The 22307-nt window shown below is 39.0% G+C and overlaps 1 protein-coding gene across 3 annotated transcripts in view; it reads left to right on the top strand.

The window, feature by feature from the left end:
- The window catches only part of LOC101662850 (SRY-box transcription factor 5), a 234923-nt gene extending 213639 nt beyond the window's left edge, over positions 1-21284 (top strand). For all 3 annotated transcript variants that reach the window (XM_004700182.3, XM_045288472.1, XM_045288471.1), the window contains 4 exons: positions 7505-7613; positions 10345-10518; positions 18523-18739; positions 20536-21284. In XM_004700182.3, the coding sequence (XP_004700239.2) occupies positions 7505-7613; positions 10345-10518; positions 18523-18739; positions 20536-20839 (804 nt within the window). In that variant the 3' untranslated portion in view covers positions 20840-21284. The remainder of the gene's footprint in view (positions 1-7504; positions 7614-10344; positions 10519-18522; positions 18740-20535) is intronic.
- The last annotated feature ends 1023 nt before the right edge of the window (positions 21285-22307 follow it).

Genomic DNA, 22307 nt, shown 5'->3' with positions numbered 1-22307 from the left:
GAATGTACAAATGCGCTTTACACAATTGATGTGTGTATGGATTGTGATAAGAGTTGTATGAGCCCCTAATAAAATGATTTAAAAAAATAGATGAAGTAAACTTTATGGATCACCAGACTAGAGACTTGGTTGGACACTTGCAGTCCCTCCGTTTTTTGTATGCCTTGGATGCGCTGCTGGAGAAAATGAATGGGAAATTGTTCCTAAAGGGTTGCTTTCCATGGTACCCTGTGTTTGTGGCTGTCCTAAGGAAGAAATTCAGCCTCAACAGGGGAAAATCAGTGTAAGAGTCCTTCAACTTCCTTCTGTGTTGGTGTTGTAGGGTGATCTGTGTTCTTGTATAATTTGTTAAAAAACACAAGAAAGCCTCTCCCCCATTTGTACTGCTAGGTTCTGTGGGTGGAGGGTTGTTTTCCAGGAAATGGAGGTCTCACATAGACAAGGGTAAGGCAGAAAGCTCAAGGGGGGGTATACGTATTGTTTCTTCACAGTTTACTTACACTGATGAAAACAAATCTCCAACTGATAAATCATTAAGGCATTATAAATAATCTTCCATCTTCTGTGGTGGTCTGTGAAAGTCACATAATTGAGGAGTTGAAAACCGTTTTGGTTCCTTCTTTCTTCCCATGTAATTAGTACAGGAGGAGACCATAAAAAAGTGCCGCCAGAAGGGGTTTAACTGTTACTGAGTCAACGTTTGACAGGCTCACTCTATTCTGTCATTTCATGCATGTGCTTTTTATGAGTTTTATAGCTTTGTGGGCTTTATTTCAGGGCTAACCATTATGATAGCTGATCCAGAGCCCATCTCTCTGTGTATATGTGTGGAGTGGTTAGTGAAAACTCATCATTAAGACGAGTCTCCATTTCAGGGAGTTATAGAGGAATCATCCACTCATCTACTGTTTAATCTAGGGTTAGGTAACAGGAAATAGCTTCCTTCTGTAAGGTCCAATGTTTGTATTCTTTTGTTTTGCTTTATCTTTGAAATATCAACAAATGACATCCATTTTAAAACCTTTGTAAACTGATCTTTTAGGTTTATGTTATTTATTTAAGTTGAAGTAACAGGGACATTTTGAATTTAAATATAAGCTAGACTTTTGTTACTACACTGTAACTCAATTTTCATTCTTATTGTTCATTTAATTCTCACTAGAATTAAATAGGAAGAAATAATAAAATAATTAAATACATTGAAGTAGGTACCGGGAAAGAGAAAAAATATCAAGCTTTAAAATGATTAGTAATGTTCTCCTTTTTAATGTACACTTTTTTAACTACCTTGGCCATGTAGAATAGGGGAGAGTAATCATCATTTTCTCACTGCCACTGAACCGATTCTGACTCATAGCTACGCATATGGGATGGAGTAGAACCACTCGTGTGGGCTTCTCAGACTTAAACATTTTCAAGGGTGGAAAGCCTCCTCATTTTCCCTCAGAGTAGCAGGTGGTTTTGAACAGCTGACATTATGGCTAGCAGTCCCAAGTGCAACCCACTACACCACCAGTAATCCTTTATAGTCCACTTAAAATTCATCTAGAACAAGCTATTCCACCAATTCTGACTTTAGGAAGAATTGATATCTTTCCAATTTTGACATTGATTCCCCTGCCCCCACCCCACCTCATATGAAGACCTTATCTTCATTCTTTCTTCAAATGTATTTATCTGTTATATCTTTAAACCCCATTTTGTAGATTAGGATTCAAAGATGTTGATTTTGTTCAAGAAATATGACAGATTTTAGGTGAGAAATGGCATCGTGTTACCAAACCGAGCATGTTCTGACTTCCAGTATGACCTCTTCCAACTGTTTCTTATGGCCTTTGCCTTGTGGCTTGGAAAGTTCAGGTCTACACTGACCATCACCTCTAATTTCCTACATCTCCAAATACTTCTTGCCTCTCCTTGTTGATATTTTTCCATAGCCTTTTTTTCATGTGCAAAGTAATAGATATGGTGATAGCTTTAATGAAAACCATTAGATGAGCCCTTGAATAGTTGCCAAATTCCTCACATAAATAATAATACGTTTAAAAATATTTTTTGAATGCTGACTTCTAGAGTTACTCCTTTGACCAAAGTGTAGTCTGTAACTTTCTTTTCTTCTGTAGGTAATATAATTTACTTATTACCTTTGTTCAAATCATGATTGAATCATCACTTTTTTTAAAGTGAAAACAAGTTTAGCCTATTGTTTAGAGTGGATCTTAAGACACCTGCAATGTTATAAAAGCTTCAGTTAACCAAATAGGACTCATCTTTCCAGAGAAACTTTGGTTGTTATCAAGTAGCTAGTTTTGTATAAGGAAAAAAGCAGTTAGGTCTTGCTGGTCCTTTATTTATAGGTTTCTGAGACTGATATTTCCTACTAATGATTATTCAGAGGATTTCAGACAATTGGCAGATATTTATGTCAATGGTTTCATTTTATTTAATTTTGTTCTAACTTGATCATATGAAAATGGTAATATAGAGAATACCAAGGAATAGCTTCCATTTGATTTCAGCATTTGGGAAGTGTCTTAGTTAGCTATTGCTGCTGTCTTAGAAGTATCACAAGTAGATGACTTTAACAAGCAGACCTGTTAGAAGGCTGGAAGTCCACATTCAGGGTGCCGACTCGAAGGGGAGATTTTCTTTCTCTAATCATCTCTTGGGAAAGGCCCTTATTCCCTGGAGATCTACATTTGCCTTGGCACCCGTCTTCTCCTGGGACTATACCGCAACCAGATATCCGAACCCTGTATGCCTCACAACTGAATGCAAACATTTGACAGTTATTCATTGAATTCATTCCTTTGGTGGTCTAGTATAGGATCTAGTGAAAAACACAGGAAACACTTTACTAAAGGTTATTAAGTAAGTAGAAGTAAGCCTGTGTTTACCTTGCTAACTTGCTTATTGGCTAATTCACCCCTGCCTGTCTATGAAGAACTACACATAAACTTTAATATAGAGAGTTAATTTTAATATGCAACCCTTGGGTACTTTTCTTCGATTGGTTATTGTTATCTCCTCCTTACATCAATATCTTTATGTCTTTTAGATTTATTGCTCGTTAGGGTCTCTAAATCATGGCAATCTTAACCATTCCAATTTACGTATTGTTTTATGTTTGGGAACTCTGGGTAGTATAAGCAGTCAATGTGTGTAGCTGCCAACTTCAGGTTGGATATTAGAGGCTACACAGAAGCATCTTGATAGGAAAAGCCCGACGATGTCCTCCTGTAAAAATCCAACCCTGTGGACTGTACTTCAACGCTGAAATATCTGGAGTCATCATGAATTGGGATCAGCACAGTGGCGCTTCCGTTTCTGTTTGATAATGGGTTCTCATTAAACGTGCATGGCATGTTCTCCAGTTCCTCCCATTGTCTTTCCATTTTTGTTCTGCTCCCACGACTGGTATCCTAAATGACTATACAAAGGGCAGCACAAAAGAACAGCTTCCTTCTCTGAATTTCACTATCTGCCAGTGTCAAAAATGGCAAGAAGTCCATATCAGATCTCCTCTAGTAGTAAGACAGGAGAGAAGGAAATTCCAACATCTCACCAGGCCAAGGCTTATTGTCATAAAGTCCCTTGCCCTTTGCTTCTGTATACCAGGAAGCCAGGTTGCTACTCTGCCTCACAGTCTCAATCTTAGTTCTGTCTCATGGTCTCCTTGCCAGGGCCTCTAGTCTCAGATTTGGCTACTTTGTTCTGTCCCATGGTCTCTGTGGCCCTTGTGCCTCTGGCTTCAGCTTCCTCTACTACAGACATAGATCTCAAAGGTGCTCCCTGGCTGGCTCTTCTTCCTTGAAGCTACTGGAATTTCTCAGTCCCTGTTCCCAAGATGGCTACTGTATATCCTTATAGCCAGGAGGTTGGCAACCAAGACTGACCAGTCACATGCCTTCATTATTTACTCCCCAAATCCCTTTTCCCTCCCTAGCATCCACCTCCCACCCCTGCATGCCCTATAGCCACTTGTGTCAGTTATTCTCATTATGTCCCCACTCCTGTGCATCACAGCTGGGAAGCCCAACAGAAAACAATAAAACAACAAAATCACATGGATATGGTAAGGCTAAAATCATATAGTAGTATAAAGACAATACAAATAATGCCTAAAAAGGGGAAAAAAACAAAAACCACCAACATTAAAAAAGCCAGGGAGGAAATTTCTGTCATGGAACAAGTAAGAGATACTTGGCCCCAGTACAAATTCTGGTTATGTGTATAGGGGGGTCAGCTGACCGATTATGGAGTTCAATCAGCATAATCAAGATTACAATGGTCTCTGCCTGATAGTCAGGCTGTTTGAGACTCTTGCCTTTGACTAAAATGGATCTGCAGTTAGCTCGGTCTGACTAGATACTCTGCAGATGGGTTTTGGGCTCCCACTGCCCTCCATAGCCTGCTACAAATGAGTGCTTATCATTTTACCTCTGATAATTTTCTCTTCACCATCTCCAAATTTTGTAATTGTCATCTTTGGGTCACACAAGCTGGTGTGCTTCTTTCATGTAGACTTAGTTGATTCTTTATTTAGATGGCTGCTTGTTTGAATGCAAGCCTTTGAGACCCCAGATACTATTTTGATTGATAGCTGGGCACCATTTACTCTCTTCATCATAGTTTGCTGTAGCACCTGAAACTTCAGCGTTTATTTCGAAGGTGAGTATCGAGCAGGATCAATCTAACCCTTTTACTTATGGTCTTTGTAACTCCCACCAAATGAATGGGTAGGACTATGCGAATGTAAGGTGCTTATAGTCAATCAAGGGGATTGGACAGCTTGCTATTAATGCCAATGCAGTACAGAGTGCCTGGTGTCACAGCTGTCTGCATCCTGGCTTGAAGAGGTTCGGTGCAGGTGTCTCAAGTCCAAAGGTTACATTCTGCTCATGGCTCTTCTTCGTTCATGGTGGTTAGATAATCCCGTGTACCTCTAGGGTGGTTTCTTTTAATCCTAGAAGGATAGGTAAACTAACTACTCCCCTCCTAGGGTTCTACATGGAGCACCCCCAAGCAGCACCAGAGAAATGGCAGCAGAACCAAAAGCACGAGGCAGATCTGTGCCCTGCCTGGTCGCCGGAGTCAGAAAGCAGCGTGCCTTCTTTGACGGCACAGCGGTTTACCTCCTAAGCACTTACTAGCATGTGGAGTGCTTGGTTTTCCAACACATGGCGTCAGAGGTGAAGGACTTTGCATCAAGATTACTGGCAGAATGGGGTTCCTAAGGCTTTTATTGGCAGAGTTAAAATAGTTCTGTAAGACTTGATGGAACAGGGAAGAGGCTACTAGGCTAGGGGTCTGGATGGGCCTTCAGTTGCCTGGAAGGAAGCTATCCCGATAAAAGAACTAGGTCCTCACATGGTTTTGAACCTGAATTGTAAACTACTACTTTCCTAATAAACCACATAGCAGCAAATATTGTCTCTTAGTCCTGTGTGACCAGAGCAATGCATTTTCAAATCCAGCAGAGCAGTAGAAAGTGCTGTGGAAGGATGTTGGTGTCTAAAATGGCAAAACGTTGGCGGGTGGAGGCATGTCTGTATTCAGCCTTGAGTGATGTTGACGGTGATTCTACTCCTCTCCCCTTGTGAAGTTAGAGGGTCAGACACAACTGAAGGGACTTTTCTGCTCTTCTGTGGCTAATTTTAGCCTTTTGGTAAGCTTGCATGAGAATTAGAGAACTCAATTCAAAGCCTTGCAATTGATTTAACATTTCATTCTTTTTCTACCCCGACTGCCTACATTTTTCTTTTTCTTCTTTAAAGACTATTTCCGATTGGAAACACTCTAGAAAATATGGAGACGTATTGCCCTACAGAGAGTGACATCAAAATTGAGAGATAATCCATGCCCTGTGAATCCCCAGAGATAGTACAGTAAAGCCTTCATTGACTCTGGAACTATCAGATCATGCTGATGGAATGTGATTTTACTTGTGCTCTTTAAATGTAACTTTCTTCTATTTTAAAAGCTACAGTTTCTATAAAAAGAGATTTTGTTAATCTAGTGTCCTTCATGCTCACGAGTTCAACTGGATGTATACAGCGTACTCAGTACAGAAATGCAGAACATTTAACACAGCAGAAAATATTCATTTCACATAGGAAACAAATTGGGTGTGATACTACGTTTTAAATGTATAATTTATCTCAACTTTAATAATATATAATCCTATAGAGCCAACAATTTTAGAAACTACTTAATGACTGTATTTTATACAGAGTAGAAATTAGAATTTTTTTAATTTCATTATGTACAGACTTTGATGTACAGACAGGTTTTCCATAGCCACTGACTTAGACTTTTTTTATCTCTCATGAGTACAATTGTAATATGATAGAAATAGAGCGTCTACTGTATGGAGATTCTCAGTGTGCTGTTGGCTCTTGATAGGACTATTAATTGACCCCTTTACCTGGAATACAATTCTCTTCAATAATTGATTATTTTCTGTGAACATTTTATTGTGTTAGCAACAGTTCGGCAATGATATGGTATACTTGTCCAATTCATGGTTTTGTTCCTTTACAAAATAAGGTGAAAATAAGAAGCATGATTCAATTTCATGCAATCCAATAGATGCTTTTCTTAAAATGTTTTGGAATCATATCACTCTTAGAAGCAATGGCAAAGAGTTCTACAGAATGTTATAAACCTTTCACTGCTACTTTCCCTCTTCTTAAAATCAACCCATTTCTTATTTTGGAAGTAATTTAATATCTTGTGTGATTTAAACAAAGCATTGTATTTTCTTATGAAAATAATGTAGTTTGTAATAGCATATTCTCCGTGAATGCAAATCATGCACTGCATGCTTTGAAATGACTCAATGTCTTTACAGATCTAATTTTGGTATATTTGTATCTCAAATAATTCGACAACTCAATATTTTGGCTTAGCAATCCAAATCAAATTGTAGTCCAAGTAGCAGGCTCTCACACTAAATGTACGAAGACTTGACAAGCAATTAGCAATGAATATTTAAGCATCTTCATTACCCTTGCATGAGGAATGCAGATGGTATTTAGGGAGATGGCAACCAGAGGGCACTACTGTGAATTATGTTTCTATCATTAGGTCACCTGACTATTGGAAGACTGTCTCTGGGCTCCATGCCACTCCTATACCTCTACTGCCTTCCTGGAAATATAGCATGCATTCCAAATGTTTTAAAAACACGTTGCTTCCAGGAGATTTCTATGGGTGGTTGTGTCTTGGGAAGATTGCCTCCAAGTTTCCCAGCACATATTTTTTAGGCATACCAAAATCCAAATGCCAAGACTTTATAGGGGTTCAGGAGAATAAAAAATTATTCAGAAATCATGCTGATCATTTGCTTCAATTAGCTAGATGTTATGTGCTTAATGTGCAAAGCTGAATGAATGAACATCCACTGTCTTCCAAAATCTAATGTAGATGGCTCAAGAAAAAAAAAAAGCTTTGGATGGTTTTACTTCCAATGGCAGCTCATTGAAATTGTCTCTTTTTTAAGGAAAAAACAACACTGGAGAGTCTGACTCAGCAATTGGCAGTTAAACAGAACGAAGAAGGAAAATTCAGCCATGCCATGATGGATTTCAATATGAGTGGAGATTCAGATGGTTTGTAAAATTATTCATATGTGTATATCTGTTCCAGTAATTTACAGAAGTTGTCTACCTCAAATTAAAACTACTGAAAAAAGGCAAGACCTCCTCATGCCTGATACTGCTGTCAGGAGCAGTTCCCATGTGCCAGGTGCTAAGTGCTTTGCTTGAATCATCTCACTGTAATACCAAGCACAACTTTGGAGGTAAATACTATTACAAATAAAAAGCCAGATCTTCAGGAATTTTGAATCATTTTTCCAAGGTCACAGTCATTAAGTGCCAGAGGCAGGACCTGGATTCAAGATGCCGGCTTGATTCTAAAGCTAATTCGTGTTCTCAGTTTCCATCTACTCTGCTTTTTGCCTTCCCTAGTTCTTATACCCAAAGCAGATTTTTCAGAATTTTGTGTCGACCATCTCATTTTTAAACTTGCAAAATGATTAGAATACATGGCTCAAAGGACATCTTGGAATTGGTTGCTTGCATTTGGGAACCCGGAAGTTTTTTCCTCTCCACCACACACCTCAAGTGCCTCACTGCCTCCCATAACCCAAGCAGCCCCCCAGCTGAACAGCCTCATGCTTTACTCAGGTACATCGAGTCTTCTGTCTTCAGGTGACTAATGAAATGGACAGACTAAGACTGCCCAGTGACAACTAATTTGATACTCTGATGTCATTTGCACAGCCAACAAGGTAAAAAGGAAGTCGTTCCTCATATATGTGTCCTGGTTGAGAACCTTTCTCTAGTGTGAGCTGACATACACAGTGCAGCTCTCAAAGCCACTCCTGGTGCAGAAGTTTCTGCATGTCAAGAAGACTGTACTAGGACAAACCAGTGAGAAGCTTAAGATAGGACGGAGGGATTCCTCTAGAATGCCCCCAAACACACATTGACTTTTTGCCTGAGCCATCTGAACCTAGAAGTGCAATTCTGCAATAGGGAAAAATTAGACAAACAAGAATTTGAGGAGATAATTGAATCAACATGCAAAGTACACACAGAGAGCTTGTTTGAGTTTGATAAATTCACATAATGTTCATTTTATTGGTTTGTTGCTTTAAGGTGTTAGAACAAGACAAGACAGATGTTCAAGTGATCATCTGCTGGTTACAACCTCATTTTTAAAAGATGTTGGCATACATTAGCACTTGTTTTTTCAATACAAAGGCAATTACTGCTAATAATGCACTTCACAAATTTTAAATTATATAAGCATGTTACAATATATCTCAAGGTGTCCAGCATTGAATCATTGAATTTTTGTTCTTATTTGTTAAATTAATGTATTCATGCAAATAAAAATATTTTCCAGTCTTCAGCAGACCAAAGAGCATATTATAAGTGAGAAATACTGAGTCTACCGACAGATATGCTATTTTCTTATTGCTATAAAAATATTCAAGGTTGAATAAATTTGTCAATGCCTGTTCTTCAAGGTAAGAAAGGAAGAGAGGAAGAAGAATGTGGGGGATGAAAAAAAGATCTCTTTATTATTATTATTTTTTACTGCTAATAGATGCTCTAGAATCCTCAGAATGCTTTAAATTTATAGATGCCTCCTAAGCACATTTGCTCTACTGTTTCTGGTAATAATCATGGAATGCCAGTATTAGAATTCTTCAGAATTCTGGATTTTCTTCTATTCCTTATTATCTCTACATAAAACCAAGTATCTCTGGAGCTGTTTGATCTGATGAAGTCATTCTAAAACCTTGCATAAGCCCTAGAGGAATTAATGCAGCTTTCAAACATTCCATAGTGATTCTTGGGTTGTGTTTAATCATCAATGAATCTGGCTGTTTCAAATATAACTAACAGTGAGTCTCTGTGGAGAACTTTAGAATGTTAAGGAGAATAAAAACCTAAAGGGGAATACATTACTTTCCATTGTAAATATATGACTAGATCCATTCAGAAACCAGAATACTGTTAAGTATTCCTTTGCCCTTTTCCCAACCAATTCCAAATATCTTTTGAGGGTAGAATATAGTTGTTTGTTTCATGAATTAATTAACATGTGGTTTCAAAGGAAGTCCAGAAGATAAATGAAGAACAGGAGAACACCTCTTACTATATTTCTTAACCTCATAATTTCATCTAGTAGTGTTTTTATTTATATAAGCTCAGAGAGAGGAAAGGCATGGATACACTACGGTGTGCCTGTCTTTTAAATAGCTTGCATAGACCCTCACTTACCATCATCTGTTCTCCAGAACAGACAAGGCTTTCCCTGTTTTGTGAGTTCCATGCCTGTTCAATACATCTGCAGCACCAGTTGCTCCACAGGAAAAAGGGCTTTCAACTCCTATAAAAAGTCAAGTCTCAGGAACCCACAGGGACCATTCTACCCTGTCCCATAGGTTCAAGATTAGTTGGAATCAGCTCCTTGGCAGTGAGGTTTGTTTGTTTGTTTGTTTGTTTGTTTGTTTGTTTCTGGACTAGCGTGCCCATTGAATTAATCCATGTCCAAACTGTACCCTGAACCATAGCTTCCAAATTTCTCGAATGCTCCTGAAAGCAAATTGAGAAACAGTTCATAGTCCATTGAAAGAAAGGAAAGCATATATTTAAAATGCAACATCTACCACCAGTAGGCTTAACCACAGAAACCTCAGAACAGAGTATCTATATCAAGAACCACCTATACCGTTATCAGGTGTGCTTTTTATTTACAGGAATCCAAGGAAGAGAGCTGTCAAAAGTTTTCAGACTAATGTGAAGCTATGTTCCTTGGTTTTAGGAAGTGCTGGAGTTTCAGAATCAAGAATTTACCGAGAATCCAGGGGCCGTGGTAGCAATGAACCCCACATAAAGCGTCCAATGAATGCCTTCATGGTGTGGGCTAAAGATGAACGGAGGAAAATTCTCCAAGCCTTTCCTGACATGCATAACTCCAACATCAGCAAAATATTGGGTAAGGCATGTGTTGAGTGTGAAGTGATGTATGGAATAAAAGTGCGGTTCCCTTTTCTGTAGTTGTTGAGATGACCAGGGATCTCATCTCTGGAAGAAATGAGTTTAACCTGAATGGAGGCTTTTTCCTGCTGAGGAAGGAGTCTCTGTAAATAATGATGTGGCCACTTTTTATAGCTAATTTAGCCAGGTGGCTCCATAGTAATTATTGTAATATTTCTCTGGTTTGAAAACCTAGAAATACAATGACAGAGCTGTTCCCTCCCCTCCCCTGCCCCACCTCACTAAAAAAAAAAAATTCCTTTCTCATGAGCCATGAGATCTCGCATTTGACAATTTGTATTATTTTCTTTTGTAAACTAGAGTCGAGTTGTTTACCCTAAGATCTTGATCCTGTCCCATCTTCCTTGTTCCCTTAAGGCAGCAGTTCTCAACTTGTGGGTCGCGGCTCCTTTGGGGTCTAACAACCCTTTTACAGGAGTTACCCGATTCATAACAGTAGCAAAATGACAGTTAGGAAGTATCAACAAAAATCATTTTATGGTTGGGGGGGGGTCACCACAACATGAGGAACTGTATTACAGGGTCGTGGCATTAGGAAGCTGGAGAACCATTGCGTTAAGCAGGGGCCCTCAAACTACGGCCCGCCGAGGACATTTATCTGGCCCACCGGGTGTTTTGGCCCCATTTGTATTTTTACTTCAAAATAAGATATGTGCAGTGTGCATAGGAATTTGTTTATAGTTTTTTTTTTAAATATAGCCCGGCCCTCCAACAGGTCTGAGGGACAGTGAACTGGCCTCCTGTTTAAAAAGTTTGAGGACCCCTGCAAGGAAATGAAGTTGTCTTTGTAGAATTCATCATATTATTGTAGGAAAATAGGTAAGGTGATGGTTGTTGTAGGGCTATCATTGCAATTTAGTTTAGATTCTCAATACCTAAAAGCGCAGAGCATGCAATTTTCACTTTATCTTTCAGTAACTGTAGGCATTATTTTCAGCCCCCTTGACAGGACCCTTTCCTACTATTGCAGCTTTCAGCTGAATAGCTAACAAAACATTTATTTACAAGTATTCAGAAAAGATGTTCCATTACAGAGAAAGGTACCATTACGGAAAAAGTACTAATTGTAAAAAGACCTTTTATGGACCAATATAAACCCAAAAAAAGAAGGACAGGAAGATTCTATTTCTTTTATGTCTTCTCTTTACCATATCATCATCATCACCATCATCATCTTCTTCAAGTGGTCACGTGACCAGGCACTGCACAACTCATGCAAACTTTTGATTCCTCACAGCCTGCAGCTTCGGCTTTAAGAAATCAGTAACAACATTTTAAATTTTATTGAAGGCATTGAAATCCATCTGTCTGCTCCTGGGCAGAATCAGTCTAGGAGGTCCTGTACAGGGGTACTACAAGGCAGAATTGAGCCTGGGGGAGTGGGTTTGCTTTGGGTTTGGTTTATAATTAACTTGGAATTATATGTGGTTTATAAAGAAAGGTGGTTTCTGATATATCTCATTAAGGATATAATCACCCCGAAGTAGTTATTAAACATCATTAAGTGTTTTGATGCTCCCATACTCCCACCAAGGTCAACAGACCATACCTGCCACCCCACCATAGGCATTTGTAATAAAATTTGAAAAGGGACACACATTTAAACATGTGCCTCAATTTTCATAGAAAACAATAATGAAATCTTGAGATGAACATTGGCCAAAATAGTATAACCGTGCGAAACTTTAGGTCTGTATAGAAAATGTGAGCATTTGGGAATCAGGTGATAACCATGCTAATGAAAAAACTGGAGCTGACTTTTCTGCATCTCTAACTTCACTTAGCTGTTTTCTCTTTAGATGACTCGTCTACCTTTCATACCCATAGTCCTGTTCGGTAAAGTCAAACCTGTTTCATTTGGAACCACTCTAATAAACAATGAATCTCTGTCAGTAGGCCTATTTCAAATGTTAAGATATTGGATAGCTCCAAATTAGAAATTTTCAGTATAGATTTTTAAAAATAAACAATTGAAATGCTTTAAACCTTCTTTATATAATTTCATTCTGATATCCAGATACAAGAATATATATAATGAAAACTACTGACTAAAAGTTAATCCTAAGTATGTACCAGAAATATCAATTTGATGCCATGAAATATTTTAGGAAATATAGCAAATATATATAGAAAAGAACATATAGAAAAATAAAGAAAAAACGGCTTTCTGGTTCTTTAAAGAAAATATTACAAGGACCCTATGAAAAAAACAAAAAACACCCTATGATTATATTGCAATAGGTTACATACAAGAGACCCCCCTACCTAATTTAAGTCTGTTTAATGAAATTGTATTAATTAGCGATATAGCATTTGTTTTGGGGGTGTGGGGGGATACTGAGGTGTTTGGGACTTCAGTATTTAGTCATAGCCTCAGATAAATAAACGATCTTCAAATATCCACAAGACCATTTTAAATGACCCATTTCGTCTAAAAATACAAAGAAAGCTTGATGTTTTCCTCTTTACTGATTGTTTTGGATAACAGCCTCCGACAGCATGCCGCTAATTCATTCTGCTTAAAACAGGCGCTTGAGCTGGGTTGACATTTTACGTAGTCTCTGGGGATCCTAGTTGACATTTTAAAGGGCTTCTAAGCATTTTATAATACCCTAAAATCTGGTTTTAATAAGCCATTCTGCTGAAATTGTTAACATAAGGAATCACCTTTTACTGTTTGGCACTAGATCAGGAGTTGGGGGACATCTTTTTCTGATTAGATATACAGTAGTCAGAATAAAATGTGCAAATTCATTACAGACCCTTGGAGATGACACTGCTACTCATCCTGAACTCTTTACTTTTATTTTATTCCCAGACTTAGAAAGGAAGACAACACTGTTAAGGTCACCACCCCCTCCCCCTATTTTGAGCATCAAATGTTTGAAATTGGGAAAAACACCCAAATGTCTATCTCTGTCTCTGTTTTGTTTTGTTTTCATTTGTTTGTGTGTTTTCTAAAAAGCCAGCCTTTTGAAAACAGCAGGGAACAAACTCCCTGCTCAGAGGCCTGGAATAAGCAACCAGTCACACCCAAATCAAGCCGATGTTTTTCTTTCTCCCAGAGGTATACAGGAGGCCTGTTTGCTTAGTGATTATGGGTTGGGGTGCTAACCACAATGTCAGCAGTTCGAAACCACTAGCCACTCTGCAGTAGAAAGATGTGGCTCTCACCTCCTCTAAAGATTTATGGTGTCGGAAACCAGTGGGCGCAGTGCTACTCTGTCCTACGAGATAACCAACCCAAACCAAACTTACCAATCGGCTAATCCTATTCAAAAGTTAGTATTTAAAAATGAGAACTGTATTTACCAGCAAGTACATTTAAACTCTATTCTGCATGAGTTATGAATGGACTATTTCACAATTGTGCCCCAGTTAAACTGGCTTTATCTTATTTTTTGAAGAAAAAAACAAAAACCTCGTATTATCTGGCCATGTTCTCAGATGTAGCTGAGGATTCCATGGTACTCTCAAAGAAAGTAAAATATTAACTGACAAAATATTTTGTCTTTCAAACTCAGGGCCAATTTAGAAGCCCATCTATCTGATAATTTACCTATCCTTATTACCCCATGTCTTTAAATATGCATATCACATCACTTTTTCCTCTCCATTTTAGCCAGGCCACTCCTCTTTCATCCTATCCACCTTCCAATCAGTAGACCATGTCCATTCTATTCTCCTCCACCTTAGTATTTGATTCTTTCTGACTCTGTAGGAGTTGTTTGTTCAGGAAAATCCTTCTGAATAGTTTTATTGGCATTTAATTCACATAGCATGCAGATTAACCATCCAACCTTATTAAGAAGAGTTGTGCAGTTGTCCCAAGAATCAATTTCAGAACATTTTCTTCTTGTATTCATTGTTGTTAGCTCCTTGTTTCCTCCAACCTCCCCTGCCACGTCCCTAGGTAATTATTAATCCAGCTACTGTCTGTATGGATTTACCTTTTCTGTATTTCATATGCAGAAACTCATACAAAGCACATACAGACACACACACAAAATAAACCAAAAAGGAGCAAACAAGACTGAGAAAACCTCAACCTAAAAGAAAGCACAAAATATTTGACACTGGAACCACTTTAAAATGGGTCAAAATGGAGATCAAATGATGAGGTCTTACATTTGAACCTAACTACATCTGCCACAATTGACTTTCCACTGCTCTTTGTGTGATGCCATGACTATTCATACCCCTGGACTATTGTCAGAGGGAATTCAGAGGTTTCATCTATGTGGGGCCTCTGCAAAAGGATTTTGGCCTTCCATTGCCATCCATAGCCTTCTATCAATAGATTCACCTTATGGGTGGGTGATTTATAATGTTCTCTATTCTAAAATCATGGTGATGATTCTAAAGTGAACCAGAGACCTAGGTAAACCATTGATATATAAATGGATGTTAGGCACACAGTTATTTCTGTCCCCAAGCTAAGAACAATTAGTTCTGAGGACATGGCCCTACTCAATAGTCACGCTCACAAAGATATGGGTGCGATAGCAAAGTGTGTTGAAGAAACGGTTGGTTTTCTGGGATGGTTTTCCCCAGTTCTTCCTACTCAATGCTGCAGGAATTCATGCAGCAGAAGCAGTACAGTCTCTCAATACGTGCCATCCCTGGAAAGCATGTATGGCTGCACTGGGGACCTCGCAAGAATTCAAGGACAAAAATAGCCCTTCACGTGTAAAATGGCCAGAAACGGGAGGCCGTGGGGGAGGCGAACTGGAAGAGAGAGAGCTCCAGCCATCTGTTCCTGCTTGTTATCCCCTCCTTCACCAACCTGGGGTGAGGTTGTGGTTGAGGGTACTGGACATTCTTAGTGGCTGAGTTTAGGTGCATGCCTGATGTAGTGTTGCTGGTTTCTTGTGAACATGCCCAGGTGACTTTAATCTGTATGCCCAGGTGACTTTAACCTGCATATGCCCAACTTTGGATCTTCCCCGTAAGTTTCTAATGTGTGCCTGACTTCTTTTAAACCCCTTTATTGTGGCATGGCCAGCTAATTTTCGTTTAGCATAGGCATTTGGTGGAAACAACCCCCATTATCACTAAACTTCCTGCCTGTCAAAACCAGATGGTATCCAGCTATTAGAAAAAAATAGCATCTAGAGTCTAAAAGTCTTGTCTTAGAACAAGCAGCCATCTCAGTGAGGCATCAACTAAATCAACACAGAAGAAGTGAAGTCCCCGTGTGCCCCAAAGATTGTGAATAATAAAATCTAAATATGAAGGAGGAAATGGCATCAGGGCTTGCAATTTGAACACTGCTCACAGAAGGCTGTGCTTATAAGTGAAATCTTTGGATCTACAGAACTTTGATCTCAATTTTTTCATCATATGCTTTCATAGCTTCTTGCCCTTTCCACAATTTTAATTAAAATAATATTTTGTAACTGGATGTTAAATGCATTTCTCCTACACAAGATATAAGACTGAGGAAAACAAAAGCCACGTTTGTCTTATTCTCCAATTGTATGCAGTACCTAATACTTCATCATGCACATAGTAAAAATATAAACATAATGATCACATTCTAAAGCAAAGTAACTGTAAGGCATACCATTTTCCTTCCCTTAAAGAAACATATTTTACTTGATCTGTGAGAACATTTACTCTGCTAAGGGAACCTGGCAATTCCTGTACTAATTGTGAATGTGGATTTCTTTGTTTTTGTGGGGAGCTTGTTTATAGTTCATGAAGTTCATTGAAACAAACCATCCTTGATCTGTTTTTCACCTGTATTCAGATGTGGCCAATAGTTTATTCCTGGTAAGCTATTTTCCCATTCCCTGATCTGAGATGCACACAATGGTATGTCTACTTGCAAAAACTCCATGGAGAGAATTGATTCAGCTCAATAATTTTTATAGCTTTGTTTGTATTTATCTTTGCCCAAGAATAACCTAATTGCTTTCAAATACCTCTAGAGAGGGTCAATCAGGACTTTGAGATTGTAACACCAATAGTATGACTGAACTACTGATTTAACATTAGACAATGCTTATTCAGCAGAAATGTGAGCAAGGACATAAAAAAAATAAGGCTTTATTATTGAACTGCAACTTAGGTAGATCTTATAGCATAAACCAATACTGGCTATTTGAGTTTAAATTAATATATATTTATAAGTCTGTATACCCCCTTCAGGATCCCTGATTAATAAAAGTAAACATTATTACTACACTTTCAGTACCACTACAAACATCCATACCAAGAGAATCAAATTTATTTAAATCAGTGTACATTGAGAAGTGTTTAGAAATCATCTTTAAAGTGATTTTCTCGGCCCTACTTGTATTCTAAGCCAAATTGAAGAATGAAAAGGAGGGGCGAAAACATAATTAGGTTCTCATTACTAGCAAAGATTACGTCACAGGAAGTGACAGCTTTATGTAGTAATGGAAGTGAAAAGCATAATGCATCTTAAGTCTGACCCTCAGTAGACCATATGAAAGAGGGCGAGTCACAAAGTGTCGTTGCCGGGGTTCCACTTCATACATGCACAGGTTTACTCCAAATAAAACATGCTTACACTGTACTTTGTGCTCAGTGGAGGACCGTAGACACCATCTCTTAGTAACACACACGCTGTAGTCTCAGTAAGGTGCTTTCCAAAGAAAGGACCCAATCCCACAAGTGGTTTCCAAAGGGCTCTGCAGGACCAATGCAGCTCTCAGAGAAGTGATGAGCTGGAAAGTTACGGGAACTTTTTCAGGATTTCAGAGGCATAACCTTGATAGATTTTCTCAAAGGACGCAGAGCAATCATGGGAGCTTTTTTATGAAGACGTTTGAAGAACCCTGAAAACGGAATTGGTGAGAAAAAGGAAAGGGAAATTACTCAACAGAGTTCTGTTTTGTTTGCCATTATGACAGCGTACCGTTCATTCTTCAAAGGTAACAGGGGTCGTCCAAGGAGGCTTTTGTTCGAAACCCTGTCCATCTACGGTCCTGAACTTCCCTCATAGACTTTGTTGTTTTTATTACTCCCCAAACTCACAGAATACTGAAAAGAAGCACAATTTAGGTGCCTTGAAGATGCCAACACTGCCATTTGGATAAGTAATTTGAAGAGCACAGATATATTTGGGGAAAGGGTAGAGAAATGTATGGACCTAGGTGAAAGACATATCAAGACATAATGTTTGATAATTGTGTTTAGTAAAGGTTGCTATGATTTTGTAGCAGTGCTTTTTTATTTACCCTCAAATAATAGGCAGGCATATATGTATGTAAGGGCCATGCATTGTGACACAGGTTAGATTCTGTTAAACCTGAGTTTGTGCCCCAGCTCTGCTGTCTAACAGTTTTGCAAACTTGGGTAAATTTTTCATCTATTTGAACCACAGTTTTATCATCTCTTAATATAGATTTAAATGTTACCTATCTCACAAATTTGTGGTAATAAGTAAAAATAAAAGCACATGTAAAAGTTTTTAGCATGGTGTATATTCATTACTATTATAATTTTAATTATTAAATTTTCCACTATAATCACTCATATAAGCTTTTGTATTTGGGAAGAATAAGGATTATTTGTAAAATATGTTAGGAATCCTTTTAAGTAAACAATGTAAGTCTACTTAAAAATACTCAATAGCTAATTAGTGTCAGTTACGGCATGACTTAAAGTATAAACGAAAGACATATGCATAAAATGATGGACCTTTAAGCTTGACTAAATCATTGGTCAAGCCCTGGGGTTGGGCGGGGATTCACACATGCACACGCACACATGTCATGTCTTTGCAACCACAGGTTACGTGGTTAAACAGTCAATACCTCTGTGTTTATAGAATCTCAATTCTTGAATCTTTGAGTCAAAGCTGATCAGTTAACAACATTTTTACTAAATGGTGTTTAGCTCTCAGCTATATATCTTTTGAGGATGCTTACCAACTGGGTAAACCGGAAACCCAACCTTCCTTTCTTCACAGGGTCTCGTTGGAAAGCTATGACAAACCTCGAGAAACAGCCATATTATGAGGAGCAAGCCCGTCTCAGCAAACAGCACCTGGAGAAATACCCTGACTACAAGTACAAGCCCCGGCCGAAGCGCACCTGCCTGGTGGACGGGAAGAAGTTGCGCATCGGGGAGTACAAAGCGATCATGAGGAACAGGAGGCAGGAGATGCGGCAGTACTTCAACGTTGGGTACAGACAATTCCGTCATTTTCTCAAAAGGAAAACTTCCTTCGATCTTAATGGGTCACCAAACAAATGTGTTTAGCCACAGAGAAGAACTCAGCACAGTGTATTTTCAGAGACTACCCTCCCATAGTATCTTGAAAAGAAAAAAAAAATACATGCATGCTTATCTACTCCTAGATCTGGAGACAGTGGCTCTCACAGGAGCCCCTTTGAAAGCTGGATTGAAAAAGATTCTAAAAAAAAAAAAAAGATAAAGAAAAACAGATTCTGAAAGTACATAACTTTTGAAAATGCTTTTTACAACTTAGACTGATTGCTAGCTATTTCCCTACTGGGTATTTATTCCTGCTAAGATTTTCCGGTGCTCAATTCTAAAATGATTCACACTCAGTTGAGAGAGTTCCGCGTAAGAAATGATCTTGAAAGGAAGAAACAGTTGGATGTGAACCCTGGACAGCCTCGGTGGAGCGCAGTCTTGGGGGAGCGCACCGCGGCTCAGCCAGGCTGTGAAGGGGGGGTTTCCATCGTGAATTAGAGCACCGCTCTCCCTGATCAGGCTTTCCACAGTTGTCAGACCCTGCAGCTGCGTTGGTGCCCCCCCCCTGTTCCCCCAAACCAAAACACCCAAAGAAATAAGGAGCTCGTGTTGGAAACAGAAATTACGTTTTCAAGCACTTGTTAGGATAAAAATTAATGTGCTTAAAATGACCAGAGAATAACTTACCAAAAGCTCTGTCAACATCCCTTTGAAATAAGTTGTCAGTTCTGTCCAAAGAGACATGGTTTATGTACAAATAAACTACTCTTCTCCAGTCTGAGTACAAAGTCCAGAACTTTCTGGATGAAGGGAGACATAGGGATGGATGAATGGAGACATCTATAAATCCATTCCCGCATGGACTACCTGTGTAATTGAGGGTGGGGAGGGGTCCAGGGCAAAATAAACCATGGGCCTCTTAGTTACAAATATTAATAATTTCAAGACAGTGACAATAGAACTTCAAACCAAGTGTGGGTCATTTGTCAGCAAAGGGCTTTCTGTGGCGTTATTTTACATTTTACATCCATGAGCCAGTCCTGTTTCCTACCCTATCTAAAACTGTTTTAGGGGAAATTTGATATTGTTCAGTTCTGGTGAGTTCTGGACCAAAACACAAACACAAGGCCAGAGTAGCTTCTGACTCACGGAATAGGACCACCCCAGAGTGTTTCCAAGTGTGACTCTCTGTGGAAGCTACTGCCCCAGCTTTCTCCTGCAGTGTGGCTGTGGGGTTACATCACCAATGTTTGAGTCACAATCGACAACATGATGGCAGTGAGTTTGGTTTGGGGGTGTTTTTGTTTGTTTGTTTGGGTGGTTGTTTTTTTTGTTGTTGTTTGATTAGCAGTCGGGTACTTTAACCACTGTTCTACCAGTTTTCATACAAGGTCTAAGTAGTAAAGGTTTATCTTGAGAATATTCCACAATTTTCTCTTGGATTTTCCACCAAAATATGATTATCTTTAAATTCAATTCTTTATAAAATTAATTTCTGTTTTTGTATAAATATATATATATATTTGGATAGTAATAAATTAAGGATCAAATGGCTAATACATTTCAGCGCCTTGTAATCTTTAGAGCATTATGCAGTGCTTTGGAGTCAAAGTAAAAAGCAATCTTTTAAATGTCAGACAGAGGATGAACATCAGCTCCTTAGAATTGGCTATTACTAAGCATGACTCGGATGGGTTTAGGTAAAGCCTTCATTGAACTATCTTTTCACCATGGTTTCTTTTTGGGAATTTCCCTCCGACAGGCAACAAGCACAGATCCCCATCGCCACTGCTGGTGTTGTGTACCCTGGAGCCATCGCCATGGCAGGAATGCCCTCCCCTCACCTGCCTTCAGAGCACTCCAGCGTGTCCAGCAGCCCAGAGCCGGGGATGCCTGTCATCCAGAGCACTTATGGAGTGAAAGGAGAGGAGCCGCATATCAAAGAAGAGATACAAGCTGAGGACATCAATGGAGAAATGTATGATGAGTATGATGAGGAAGAGGATGATCCGGATGTAGATTATGGGAGTGACAGTGAAAACCATATTGCAGGACAAGCCAACTGATAAGGGTCAAAAAGATTGTTGTGACCTTAGGACTTAAAGAAGCCCTAACTGGTTTATCCTTACCAGTGGCCAAGCACATTAACTTTCTCATACACTGACTGTTACTTTAACTGTTAGTCTTAACTAGTTGGGACATCAGCTGACTAATAGACCTCAGCCTCAAAAGGCTTGGAAAGAAAGAAAATACAGCAAGCAAACAACAATATCAACAAGAGATTGAAATAAGCTATGGGTAAAATAATGCCAGTAATTCAGCTGCTACAACCAAGCACTGAAGTTCTTACCCGTCAACTTCTTCTTTTTTTTTTTAATAAACTTTATGGCTGTTTGTTCTACAATGTTCTAGAAATTCTCACTCAGGTACACAGTGCCAACAAGTGGCTTGTGAATGTGTTTTGTTGTTTTGTGCTACAATTTTTTTTTAAAGAAATACGTTTTGTTTTGTTTGGGGTGGGGGGAGGGGTCTGGCTTTTTTCCCCCGTTCTTTCTTTCCTTTTTCTTTCCTTCCTTCTTCTTGGTCTTCTTTTTGGTAAGGCACCTGACAGGACGAGAGACATTTCTCTTGCTCCTCTCCACCTCCTCCAACTCTGTACTCTAAAGAGGGAAGGATCTACATGGGACAAGAGGGAAACGAGCCCATTTGTCACTTCCTTGCTCCACTGCAGAGTAAGCAATGCTTTCCGTAGAGGATGTTCTCTATCTGTTGCGCACCACACTGCACCGTAGAGCAAGTGCCAAATTTGTACTGACCTGTTGACCCAGTCCGTTTCCCCCTCTTCTTGTTTTCCTGTTCCTTCTTAAGTTAGGACAGTGTTATAACTTAGACAATCCCTTGAAAAACCTGAAATACCAGCAACTGGTGAGATTTGACTTTTTTTTTTTTAATGGAAACTGTAGGTGCTGTTCTCAGGTGAAAAGAGAGAGAGAGAGAGAGAAATTTAGAGAAAAAAATATTTTCTGATCTTGGATTTTCGTGTGTATGTTATGTGTGTGATTATGGTACTAATAGGAATAACGTTGGACCATTGTGAGTTAAACCCACATCTGGGGATGAAATCCCACATCCTCCCAAGTGAGTGGTCTGGAAGTAACCGTGACCTTGACTTTGCACTTCAAATGACAACCAGTTATAGGGCTCAAAATTATAGTTTAAATTTCTAATATGATGCTTATTGGATGGATCAGGTGGCCCTGTGTAATAGGGATGTGTGCATGTATAACATGGAAGCTACTAGCAAACTGCTCCCAGATGTCCCTCCTCCCTGGTCAATCAACCCCACTAACTTTTGCTACTTACTGGTTTCTGTTTGCTTTTCTTGTTTGATAGAGCAAAAACAATCATTCTTTCCACTGAGTTCATCTGACTGTTTTCCAGAAATGTTGGTTTAGCTTATTTCTTCAACATTTCATTCTTTCCTGAACAGGAAATGGATCTCATGATTTTATAAGGCATTTGTTTCTCCCTCCA

The sequence above is a fragment of the Echinops telfairi genome, unplaced genomic scaffold (assembly GCF_000313985.2).
Source record: "Echinops telfairi isolate 266 unplaced genomic scaffold, ASM31398v2 ScPeMD7_21;HRSCAF=78, whole genome shotgun sequence".
Taxonomy (NCBI): Eukaryota; Metazoa; Chordata; class Mammalia; order Afrosoricida; family Tenrecidae; genus Echinops; species Echinops telfairi.
This window is presented reverse-complemented; position numbering and strand designations above follow the sequence as displayed.